A 13,286-nucleotide genomic window follows, 5' to 3' on the forward strand; every position below is an offset into this window, starting at 1 on the left:
GTCTGTTGAGCAGATTTTTCCCCTATGTTTTAGAAGGAAAAAAAAACACCCTATGCCCGTAACGGAGAAGACCATGAATATTAAAAATCATCAATATTCGTTTCATTAAAACATGTTATGGCTGTCTTATGTCTGTCAAACCGAGATATTCTGTGATTGTGAGTCGTCAATATGGTTAGACGCAGATGATGTTATGCTCGGCTTAGACTATTGCGCCGCAAGCACCCACGCATGCCTTTACTACACTGCTCCCCTTCACTATTAATTAATTATCAGTTCAAATAGGTCAAAAATGCTAATTTATGTATTCTGCTCGGCCCGCACCATCTGGCACTAGAACACTCTGGGCGCTTGCATAAAGCGCCTAACAACGCACGCTCTGGAAGCAATGCCCTTTCCATCCATCTTTCTGGTACCCTGCTGCTGCTAACACGTTGCACATGTTATTTGCTGAGGCGTACATAGATTTAAAAACTGTCGGACTTCACAAATAGACCAGAACGTGGTATCGAATTGCGCCACATGCATTTGTTCGTTGCACAGAGAAAACCCGGGGGGAAATCCGACGTCGACGATGACAACGACGACGACGACGACTTGTTGGACTTCTGTGTGTACTTCATTGGGGACACCTTGGATCCAGACCAGTTGACCGGCACCACGACAAGTGCAACCCGGTCCGTCCCGGGAACACACGAACAAGACACCACCGGTGCGGCGTTCTTGGTGGTGACCGGCCGTTCCGATTAGTGTCTTGGTCGTCGTCGTCACCATACTATATTGTTGGGAAAGGGGCAGCGTAGCTAATTAGATTAAGGCCCTTGCATACGAGGCGGCCCGTCACACTTTCGGGGCCAAAGTGTGACAGCTTATTTGACGACTATTGCTCGGGAAATCCTGCTTATTACTACGGCGAGTGTCGACCCAAGCGGTTCTGTTCGGTTCGGTTTCTGGTTCTAATTTCGGGATTTCGGGAGTTTTGTCGATAGTGTGCTGATTGAAGTCTGAGGACTTCCGAGGGGAATTTTGTGCGGTTTTAGCCAACTAACGTATTTTGGTGTCAAGTGTGTGGTGGATTGTATCAGTGATTCAAGTGAAACATCTCCAGTGAACTCTTAGAGAGTTGGTAGCTGCTGTTAACGAAACGTGTTAAGTGGTTCCAGTATTGTACAGCTGAGAAACAAGACAACGAAATCTTCAAGGATCAACGAGCAAGATGCCTCGGGTTTGTTCAGTTCTTTTTGGATGTACCATCTGCACCTACCTCGAAGCAATGCGACCAGTGATTAGCCAAGGGCGTTTCGGATAAGTACCAGACAGTTTTGAAACAAATACATGATAATGAATAGCGAAACATTGTTTATTTGGGCTTTGAGGGAACGGCAGGCGTGCGTACGCTAATTGAATTATGTTCAAGCACTAATCGAATTATGGGCTGACAAATGTGTTAGGATGGAGAGGTCAATACAATTACTTATTGGTCAACGTTTTTTGCATCATATATTTTAATTAATAGGTGTCTACTAAACTTCCAATGTTTTGTTATAATTTTTTTTTCTAAACATTTCTTGAATCCGAAAAAATATGTGTTAAGGTGTCTTGCTGCGTCACTAAGTTTTCAAACGAATCATTGACTTTTTGTTTTTCAATGATTGTTTGCCTCGCGTTTTTGAAGTGATAAAAAACTGTCAATTCTGCAGCAGTGCAGCAGAAAAAGTATCATCGCAATCACTGCGGGTGAGCATACAGGATGATACTTTTTCATACGAATATTCCCTTTGGTGGCAGAGAATTATCACTTTGAAATTTCGAGCCACATATTCAACATGGCTGCCTATGCTGATGATGCCGTAAAAAGCCTTAATAAATTGTTGTTATAAATAATGTTCAATTACCCAAAAATTAGGCGTATTCCAACTACCACTTTTAATCTTTCTTATTGCCACTTACCCGAGCACAGTCTGATAGCAAATTGAAAACTAATTTTGATGTTGCGATATTGCAAATTTTGATAACTCAGGTTGTTGTCGTTTTGGTCGTTTTAACGGTTAAAACATCAAAAATGAGAGCAAAAAAATGTTCCTGTAACAATAAATTGAAAACAATTCCTCCTTCGATGATAGCAAATTGATAACTGTTTTTGTTATCAGCGCAAGAAAAATGAAAGATCGTAAAATGTAGAGTTTTCCGGTTGATATCAAATCATAAATGCAATAGTATAATTGTACTAATGATATATCCCTAGTGTTGAGAACAGAACATGTATGGGCACCGACCTTTTAGCAGGGCAAATAAAACTAAGTTGTACCATTTGTCAAATGCTACAAAGCTATAATGATGCTTTATTATTATCTTAAAACATAAAAACATTTAAAATACTTACAACTTCGGTGATTTCTCCACACATAAACTCTAACAATCTATACGCGCCCATTCTGTGCCTTGTTTTTACTGATTCTATTGTTTGACATATTTGACAGAACGGGACTGACAGAAAACACGAAGTATAAAACAATACACATGTATAGACAATCAACTCCGATACTGCACAGGGGTTCGCAAGCTACATTCTCACGTAACACCTAGAATTAATTTACATAGTTTACTAAAAAGAGGTAAAACTCTTACACTAAACATTTGCATTAATTTAAAATGACAGCAAACTGAAAACAAAATTTGAAATCAAATTAAGGTTGAAGGATTCGTCATTGATATTATCGTCATCATTGAAATTTCAAAAGCAGTTTTCTCGTACATAACACATATATTCGTTATGAAAATGTATTCACTACATTCCATTTTCCATCTGGAACGTGGTGAATACATTTTCATAACGAACATTTGTATTTTGAACGAGAAAACTGCTTTTTAAATTTCAATTATTACGATGATATCAATGGCAAATCCTTCAACCTTAAGTAAAGATCAACAGATATCAAAATGTGATATCAATTTGTTGCTAAATACAAAACACGTTTTCAATTGGTAGTTGAAATACGCGTATCTGTTAAAGGATAAGCATAACAGGGTGGAATTAAAAAGTACCTCATTCGAAGAGGGCACTCTGGTTAGAGGGTTCGAAAAGTCGGTACAAGAGAAAATAGGGTTGTTTGTAGTTTTTTAGATTGTATGATGGGGTAATGTCATTGGCATAGCCGGCCAGCTTTACGACCGGTGGAAGTGTGAGCCTCAATACGCCATCATACGCTGCGTTCCATAGTACCGGGCCCAGGATGGAACTCCTCTCGCCTTCCTCGGAGTCATATATTAGCACCCTATTCTGGAAGTAGCTTTCCAGTATCCGACAAAGGCTATCTGGGATTCCTAGGTAATGAATGGCGGATTCGCCCGATATGTGTACCTATATGTTAAGGATTTTCGGCCTTTTCAGTCGGTAAAATCAGCAACCGAAACCGTCGGATGTAGAGATGAAATAGTTTTCGCTGATTTTACCGACTGAAAAGGCCGAAAATCCCTAAATTTGACGAGTGCTACAATCGTAAAGACCTTGTGTACCTATATGTAAATCGGCATTGCAGTTTTGAGGAATCAAAATGACTGGTTTAGATTTGTTTCTAGTTTCGATAACTATATGAGTATTAACAATTCCTTCATGATTTTTTCCACAGCTTGCTGCAGTGATTCCAAAATGAATTCCTCCAGAGATTCCTTCAAGAATTCATGTAGGGATTCAACCACACATTTATTCGGGGATTTGTCCTGGTATATCGTCCGAGGTTCCTCCGGTGATTGTTCAAAAGCTGTTTTAGAGGTTTCCTTCAGGGTTTTTTTTTTCGAAAAATCCTTTAAAGTATGGCTTCAGAGATTTCTTCAAGGATTTCTCCATATATTGCTTCCAGAATTTCGCTAGATGTTGCTTCAATAGGTCCATCTAGAATTATTCGAAATATTTCGGCAGGAATGTCTTCCAGAAATTCTTTCAGAAAATTATACTAGAGATTTTTCAAAAATAATCCATTCCTACAAAAATTCTTCCAGGAATTCGCTAAGAAATATTTTCTGAGAGTCCCTATGGAATTCTTCTTGAGATTGCTTCCGGGATTTATCATGGGGTTTCTTCACAAATTCCTCCAAGAATTCCTCCAGGGATTCACCCGGGAATTCCTTGTGTGATTCTTCTAGGATTAACTTCCAGGATTATTTAAAATAATCCTCCAAGAACTCTTCTTGGGATTTCTTCAGGAATTCCTCCTGGAATTCTTTCAGAAACTTCTTCAAGAATTAATCCAAGACTTCTCCAGCAACTGTTAAGAGATTCCCTTAAGAGTTCATCTTAGGATTGCTTTCGAGATTCCCCCTGGTTTATTTTTTCAGGAACTCTTCCAGGAATTCCTTCAGGAACTGCTACAGGGAATCCTCCAAGAGTTCCTCTACGTACTTTTTTTAGGATTCCTTCAGGAATTTCAACGTTTTCTTCACAGTTTCGATTTCCTCAGTACTTCTCGTGGGATTTCCTCAGAAACTCCCCAAGTAACCACGAAGCCGTATATAAGTGCACCAATTTTGCCATATATTGATAATTAAAATTGTGAATATAATGCTGCATTACTTTAAACACCTCATTAAAGTAATATTAAAGTCGAAAAGGGACCCACTAAAATCCAATTAGTGCCACATATTGCAGCCAGGCTTGTCCGCACTGAGCGCGTGAAAATTCTGCTCTTTTGATTTACACCACCAAAACCATCATATTTATGTAATCTTCCTATCTTACCTGATAGAAGGATGTTTGAATATCCTAAATGTCATTTCGAACTGTCAAAAAATCGCACCACAGTGCCGCACTGAACGCGCAAAGAGAAATTCACTGGGGTGAATTCACCCGGGTGAAATTCTCTTTGCACGCACAGTGTGGCACTGCGGTGCGATTTTTTGACAGTTTGAAATGACATTTAGGATATTCAAACATCCTTCTATCAGGTAAGATAGGAAGATTACATAAATATGATGGTTTTGGTGGTGTAAATCAAAAGAGCAGAATTTTCATGCGCTCAGTGCAGACAAGCCTGATTGCAGCACGCTGACAGCCATTGCTAAAGTAACATAAATGCATGTGCTGTACATTTGCATTTGCACATGCTTGATACGTGCAAAGAAAAACCAAAACAAAAATCTATTTTTAGCACCGGTTTCGTTATCGACGGTACTGATGCCCACGTGAATGTTTTGACCATTATTTTTTTGTCGCCGGGTCGGGAGTCGAACCAGAAGTGTTGAAGACCGCTAGATGAGTTCCATACGCGCTGGTGCCTTGGACCGTTTCTGCTGCAGTGATAACAACAGATATTTCATTAACTTAAAGGAAACTGTTCTTCTGTCTCAATCATTGCAGTAGAGGGCAAAACGACTATGTCATATGTAATAGAATACAGTAATTTATCACAATCTGATAAATTACTGATAAATACATAATGCATTTTCGAAGATATTTAATCAATATAAGAAAATGAAAAGCACGATTAAAACACCCTTCGCTTCGCATACTGCTCATATGCTAATTGTGGTTTCCATCATTATTGGCATGTGATAGCAGCCTACAGAAAAGAGAAGAGGTCACCTTTAAAAAGGTTTTGCTGTCGTCGATCGGTGGCTCAAACGGAGATTAAGTTGGCCGGGAGTCGAACCAGAAACGTTGAAGACCGCTTGAGTTGACCGTAAAGTTGTTCAATCTTCTTGATTTCATTTGTTTACCATTAGAGTCAAGCTTTTATAATTGTATTGTTAGAGCAAACTTTGCTAGTTTGTGCATTGCATTTGTTCAGTTTTTGCAGTGTTGAATTATTGAAGTATCTTATATCACCATTTAATGAACCCTAATGTAAAGAAAAATGCAATGCATCATTACATTGATAATGCCAATCTAAAGGATTATTGCATGACAAGTGTGGAATTACTGCATTTCGCATTGCAAAGGTTGATATTCAGTCTAATTCGTGCAATGATATAATGCTTGTGGTTACTTGGGTCCTCCTAGAATTGCATCAGAAATTGATCCTCGGATTTCTTCAGAAAATGTACCTGGGATTCCTCCAAGTATTCTTCCAAGGATTCTTCCAAAAAATCCTCCGGGAATTCTTCCAGAATTCCTCTGGGAATTCCTGCGTAGATTCCTCTGGGAATTCCTTCGTGGATTCCTCTTAAGATTCCTACAAAGATTCTTCCAGAGATTTCTCTAGGAATTTCTCAAGAGATTCCTCTAGGAATTCCACCAGAGATTCCTACAAGAGCTACTTCAAGAAATTCCTCCAGGAATTCCCCAGGAATTCATCCAGGGATTCCTCTTGGAAGTGCTCCATTGGTTCTTCAAGGAAATTCTCTTGGAATTCCTCCAGGGATTCCTCATGGAATTTATACAGGGATTCCTCCAGGAATTCCTCTAGAGATTCCTCCAGGAATTCCTACAGGTATGACTCCAAAAGTTTCACCAGGCATTCCTCCAGCAGTTCTTCCAGGGATTTCTATAGGGATTTCTCTAGAATTTCATTCAGGGACTCCTCCAGGAATATCTTTGAGAATTTTATCAGGAATTCCTCCAGATATTCCTCCAGGGATTCCTCTAGAAATTCCTTCAGAAATAACTACAACAATTTTTCCAAAAAATTCTCCATGAAATATCTAGGGATCCATCAGAAATTTCTCCCAGAATTTATCCAAGAATTATTCCAAGAATTCCTTCACGGATTTTTGCATGAATTCCTCTCGAGACACCTCTAGCAATTCCTTCAAGGATTTCTTCAGGAATCCTCCAGGAAATCCTCCAGGGATTCCTTCAGAAATGCCTCCAGAAATTCTTTTAGCAATTACTCTACGAATTTATCCAGGAATTCTTCCAGAGATTTCTCTAGGAAATCATCCAGAGATTGCTCCCGAATTCTACCAGAGGTCGCTCCCAGAATTCCTCTAGAGATTGCACTAGGAATTCATCTAGGAATTTATCCAGGGATTGCTCCAGGTATTCGTCCAGAAATTACTTCAAGGATTCCTCTAGAGATTTCTCCAGGAATTTTTCCAGGGATTCCGTCAAGAATTTGTTAAGAAGTTCCTCCAGGATTTCCTTCAGCGATTCGTCAAGGAGTTGCTTCAGGGATTTCTACAGGAATTCCTCCGGGTGTTTCTCCAAGAACTCTTAGCTCCTGGAATTCGTCTAGAAGCTATTCCAACGATTCGTCCAGAAATTTGTCGAGTAACTCCTTTGGGGATACCTCAAGCGATCTCTTCAGACATTTCTCCAGTGATTGCTCCCATAATTGCTCTAGAATACCTCCTTTCAGAAATTCCCCCAGAGATTCCTACAGGGTTTATCCAGGTATACCTGCAGAAATTCCCCCAAGGATTCCTGCAGGAATTCCTTTTGAAATTGCTCCGAGAGTTCTTTCAGAAATTGGGTTTTTAAATTAAGAAAAATGTATCGATTTTTGGATTCTATACGAAAGAGCACCTTTTCCTGAGCCACTATGATTTTTTTCAGATAACAGCTGGGTAACTGTTTGACAGCTCCACCCAGTACAAAATGCGACGAGGGGTGATTTGACAAATCGCTCCCATACAAACTTCATATTGATTTTTAAATAGGTTCCCGGGCACCAAAATTCATGAAAATTTGGATTTCGGCTCAGTTTTGCATGCAGATTCAGAATATGAAATTATCTCAACACCGCTAAAGAAGCCAATTGCTCCAGGAATCCCTGTAGTGATTCTTCAGAAATCACTCTCGGAATCTTTTCAGTCTGAAATTTCAGAAAATCGTCCATCATCTTTTCCAGGGATTCACCCAAGATTTTTCCCAGGATTATCTGATTTCTTTTGAATTACTTCAAGGATTTCTAAAGGAATGCCTCCAGCGATTTGTATTGGAAGTCTTCAAGATAATTTTAGAGGGATACAGGAGCCAGGAAATTCTCCAAGAAGCAATCGAAAAATTCTTTTACAATTAACTCCGAGAAATTTTAAAGGAATTCATCCACAGATTTATACTGGTATCCATCCATGAATTCCTTCAAGAATACCCCCTGCAGCTCCTGCAAAGTAGTTTCTTCAGAAATCCGTTCTGCAATTCTTTCAGGAATATATCCTGTGATTCTTTCACAGTCACTGTTACCTTCTTCACACATATGCATACTTGCATGCCAGAAGCGCTTTCAGACATTTCTCCAGGAAACCCATCAGGGATTCACCCAGAGAAGACTCTTTCGGAGTTCTCCCACACAGAAAAAAAATATGAATATTAACTCTAGCATAAAGCAACATTTCGTTGAAAAAAGCATCGTGTAATCTCTGCTTCCTCACAAATTTCTGCTGAACTTCATGCACATGCGGAGAATGCTCATAATCGTTCAATGTTACGTGCAAGTTATTAGAATTCAACTGTTTTTATCGCAATTTTACACGATTTTCGCTTACACATCCTGTCCGCCGGCGACGCTGATGACAGCAGCTCAGTTGCCGCAGCAGCCATAGTGTAAGCTCGTGTGAATCGGTGGTGATTGTGAATTAAATTCATTCCCTCGATCAAGTAAGTGCTAGAATAGAATTATAAATAAGTGAGATTATGAAAGCTGTGATTCAGTGGTTTCATCAAGCTGAGGATGCGGCAAGCAAGAGGAATAAACCTGCAGCATCGATTTTCCGTGAATGTGGCACCCGAGAAGCCGGCTAGAATGTGGAGCATATTAACTTATTGAGCGGCGGCAGGCTGGCAGTGATTGCGTAAATATTAAATAAAGTTTGTGCTAAAGTTCTTCAAAATACGAAATTAAGTATGTTTTACTCTACTAATATTCCCATTCTGAAATCCTAGTCTTCTGTGATGGTACAAATGCTCCGTTCGTGTTTTCCACCTTGTTCCCCTTTGTGCGATGGAGAATTGTTGTAATGCAGGTTCCAATTGGAAAATCGAGGAATTGTGCGATGAATGAAATTTACATCAACCGACAAACTGAGCATGTAAAAATTAAGGCGCGCATAAACTTAAGCGAAAGTGAGCATTCCCGTTATGTGCATGATTTCTAGTGTAAAGTTACAATGAAATTTTTATCTGTGCAGGCTTTCCTCCCGGGATTTCTCTAGAAAAAAAAAGACACGGACAACGTCTTCAGCTTTCGGCTGTACAGACTGTTTTAAACTTAACATTACACAACGGACAACGGAGCATGCACCAGTGGAAACGGGGAAGAAACTATTCTCACGAAAAGTTTCAACGCCCGAAGCGGGAATCGAACCGTCACCCCATAGCATGGTGCGATTATAAGCTTGGTGACCCTAACCGCACGGCTACGAGGCTCCACAAATTCCTCTAGGAATTCCTTCGTAAATTCCTCCAGACATTTCGTTTTGAATACATTCCAGCTGTTCGTCCTGGAATTCTTTCAGGTGAATTCCAGGATTTTTCCAAACACTTCCATTATTTGTTTAAGTTCTCCGGAAATATCTTCAAGAAATTCCAAGAGTTCATATTTTCCAAAAGAGTTCAGTATTTTCTCTATCTATTTTTCTGGCCGTTCGTCACCGAGCGACCTCGCTTTGACTGGCTTGGCCAGCACACACGGAACCGGTCTGTTGGCCTCCTGGGGGGAGCATAACAGCTACAGTAGGACACTCCGTTGATCTTCGCTATTGCGACGTGGAAATTGTTTCCTGAACTGGAAAACGACCGGTTGTACAGATCGCCGTTAGATTGGCCTTATCCGCTACCCAGTTCCCCAGGAGGGAAGCGGTATGGGCCCGATAGTAGTGCGATGTCTGTACTTGACTCTGAAACACCTGACTGCCACAGCAACTATTGTGCGGCTTCACAGTGGTTCAGGTTTAGTTGGTTAGCCTGTATTATCGTCGGTTGGTTCGTCCTCCTTGCGTGCCTGGACATTTATGCCCGCTTGTGCGTCGTTTGGCTCTTCTTTGCCGTGAAAATCCGGCATTTTGGTGCCGAATTGCACTCCCTGGCGATCTGACCTTTACACGCCCACGAATTGTGTCCTTGCTCGAAGCACGCCTCTGGCGGCTCGTAGATGCTGAGTGGATTCACCGACCAGCTAACTCTAATCCTGCTAACTGCAGTTGCCTGGTTCATCTTCCCTACTGAGACCTTGATCGCGACGACCTGCGTGCCTGCTGTGCCCTTTCGTAGACGGATCGATGCATTTGGAGCATCTACCTTGCACTACTGCTTGAGTGCGGCTGTGAACACCTCTGCGTCGGTGATCTCGTCTAGGTTTTTAGGCTCACCTGCGCTTTTTCGTAGCACCTCTTCTTGTTGGAGGTTTTTGGCCGCCTCCTTTTTCAGCACTAGCATCATCTCTCCTTGTGCGTCGGATGTTTTTCACCTCCACGCCCTGTGATGAGAGACGATTTTCGTCTCGCATGGCCCTCAGCACTTCGGCGTAGGTATCCGCCTCAGTTTTGAAGACCAACGCATCGCTCCGGTCGCGTAATCCAAAGGTTCTTTTTTCCCTTGGTCTCTTTGGGGTTGGCCTGCTGGGGCTTGGTTGTTCTGCCCCTTGCGCGTTTCGCAACCGACTTGGGAGCCGAGTAGCTCGCGCTGGCCTCCCCTTATTCCACTTCGATTTCCCGCCCGTCTCTGCCGGGCGCTTCTTGTCACCTGGGGGCCGTGTCACCTCGGCAGGTTTCGGCCATGCGGCTCGAGCCGTAGGGTGGTTTGACCTCTCCGCAACGGCTCCGGCGAGCTGCATGGTTTCGTGCGCTAACGTCACACTGCTAGCAAAGAAGAAGCTGTCTGTTTGGGTGAACCGCTCTTCCCTGCTCACGTAAGCCGCACTCCACTCTTCGACCTGATTCACAGGTCCTTACTGATGTTAGTCCAACAGCTAGTCCAGCTGTTCGGCGCATCAGCGCCCGTGAGGTCCACGCAGGTCATCTGCGCTTTCTCAACTGGCGCTGCGCCGCCTAGTGCTCCACCTGTTGATCCTCCTATTGTTTACTTGCTGGTGGGTACACCATCCATCGTACTCTCGGTCTCGCCAATCCTCCTCGCGCAAACGGATTCAACGCCGTTCTCTCTGCCTGTCCACTCTCGATCATATTGTTGTTTTTGCTCATGGATTTAGTGGTCATTTTTGTGGGGTCCCCCTTAGGGCCGTTACCCCTCGCTGCCAATAAGGTAGTCGTCAATGATCCGGGTGGTTATCTATACAGCAGGGAGGCCACCCAAGGATAGGCACAGGCCCTTATTAAAACTGAGCTCAGAGCCGGATCAGAGCGTCAATCAGGAGTGTTCATATGAACCTACCCAGTTGGTTGCATAAGCTGGCTGCAGGTCAGGAACGCACTTCAAGGCCACACCACGATTTTATGGGACGGAAGACAGCGCCGACATTAGCCCATCCGCCGTTTCAAGTCAGTGTCACCCGACCTTACTAAGAGGATAGAATGGTGTCGCTACCAGTTCACTTGTGCAAAGTTACCTAAGCGTGTACCCTCTCAGTTACCAATAGCAAGCAAGACCAGTATACCGTAATCAGGAACATACTGGCGGCGTTCCTGATGTGTCCGAGGCACTCTTAGCTGGGCTGTGACATTTTGGAAGCGGTGACATATCGCTTGTACATAGTTGCTTCCGGATGTGTAGAATTTGTGAAGAGACCCAGCAGAGCCCACTCTGGGCCCAGCCACGCCTAAGCTTACTACGCTTGAGCAATCCGTATGCAGCTTGAAACAACTCAGGGTTACTTAAAGTTTTTTTTTGCTGACGAAAATATGAGGAAGCTTAAGCGCTATTTCTAGTGAGGTAAAGTTGCATCATTAAACAGGTCTGAAGGTTATTCAAAATTTTCTCGTGGTAAGAACGTTTCACATGTTAGCGCAAGCAAAAAAGGAAATACTGCTTAAAAATGTGACAAACTGCATATCTTCGTTTACGGTTCTTCAACCCGGTCGACTTGCCATAGTCGTTTACCTATGAGTATGCAATGCAGCACTCGCGCTCCCAAACTTTGCGCGCCCATACTTGGAGATGCAAATGCAAGTGTTCCATCAAGCAGCAGTTAGTTGCCGGAGACACTTATTTCGCCATTCTCCACCACCCCGTCCCAGGCACCTATCGACTCTACTCCATTCAACCATTTATCATGGAACCGCGCCAAAAACCGCACAGTATGACTGTTCAACAACCGGGTCGTCGCTGTCGCAGATGATGATGGTGATGACGACGTCGAGCCGCGCCGGATGAACCGAGGAACGGGCACGGCACAAAGTCACCTTTTGTCTGGATGATGGAACGGAGCGGCGCGACGGTGGACCAGTCAAAAACGTCGCATCTGGTTGACTTCCACGTTACCTACCTATACCTACCTACCGATTTACCATCAGCACCCAGCCGCTGCACCATCACCATCTTCCAGGTGGAACACTGTTACTGCTGTTTGGCGCTGCATTAGTAACATGTAGTTACAGGGACCGACATAAGTAAAATCCCATCTAAGTTGGTATAGTATGTAATATTCATCCTTAGTAAAAATACTAATGGCCAATGTCTGCGCTCCACACAAATTTTCAAAATTTTGTATGGACAAAAGTTTGAAAGAAGTTCATAATATGTGCAAATTTTGTTGCAACTCATACTGGGCACTAGTTTTCTTGACAATGATATCAGGATGTAAAATACGTTAGTTCGTAACTGGAATTGCAGAAAAAAAATCAAAAAGTATTGAAGATACGACTTTGTAATCTTTAAAGAAAACATGTATTTTATCTAGTATTTTATCATACACTCATTGCACAATTATGGGTTACTCAAGGAACAATCATTTCATAATATGAATCGTTTTTCATACAAAAATAACACTTTCATTATTTTTATTTTATATTCTCTTCATTGAAACTCCTTTTTATTGTTTTATATTAAAATCTGCTTGTAAAATTCACTTTAGGCGGTGAAAATTACTGAAATGTTGGTGAATAATAAAACCACAATTATGGGTCAAAATTGGCTGTGTAACAATTATGGGTCAATTTGTTGCCTATTATGGGTCACTCAAGAGGAATCGGCTGAACCATAATGCTTTGTCTATTTTTTCAATGAATGGTCACTTATTCTAGATAGATCAACTATAGTAGAATATAAAACTGGTCTCAAACCTCTTAACGAAGCGTGTTTTCACGATTTAGAATCAATTTTTCAAAATTGGGACGAAATCTTCAACACAACACTGATAAACGCCTAAAAGTATGCAATGCCCATGTACGCAGAATTGTCAATATTACGCTGCACAAAAAGTGACCCACAATTGTGTGATTTTCGGTGTTCCTTGTCA

The 13,286-nt window shown here is 41.9% G+C and overlaps 1 protein-coding gene across 2 annotated transcripts in view; it reads left to right on the forward strand.

The window, feature by feature from the left end:
* The first annotated feature begins 565 nt into the window (after positions 1-565).
* Positions 566-13,286, forward strand: part of LOC109427430 (chaoptin) — a 290,374-nt gene continuing 277,653 nt past the window's right edge. For both annotated transcript variants that reach the window (XM_019702986.3, XM_019702987.3), the window contains exon 1: positions 566-1,225. In XM_019702986.3, coding sequence (XP_019558531.2) covers positions 1,217-1,225 — 9 coding nt within the window. In that variant the 5' untranslated portion in view covers positions 566-1,216. The remainder of the gene's footprint in view (positions 1,226-13,286) is intronic.

Source organism: Aedes albopictus, chromosome 1, assembly GCF_035046485.1.
Source record: "Aedes albopictus strain Foshan chromosome 1, AalbF5, whole genome shotgun sequence".
Classification (NCBI taxonomy): Eukaryota; Metazoa; Arthropoda; class Insecta; order Diptera; family Culicidae; genus Aedes; species Aedes albopictus.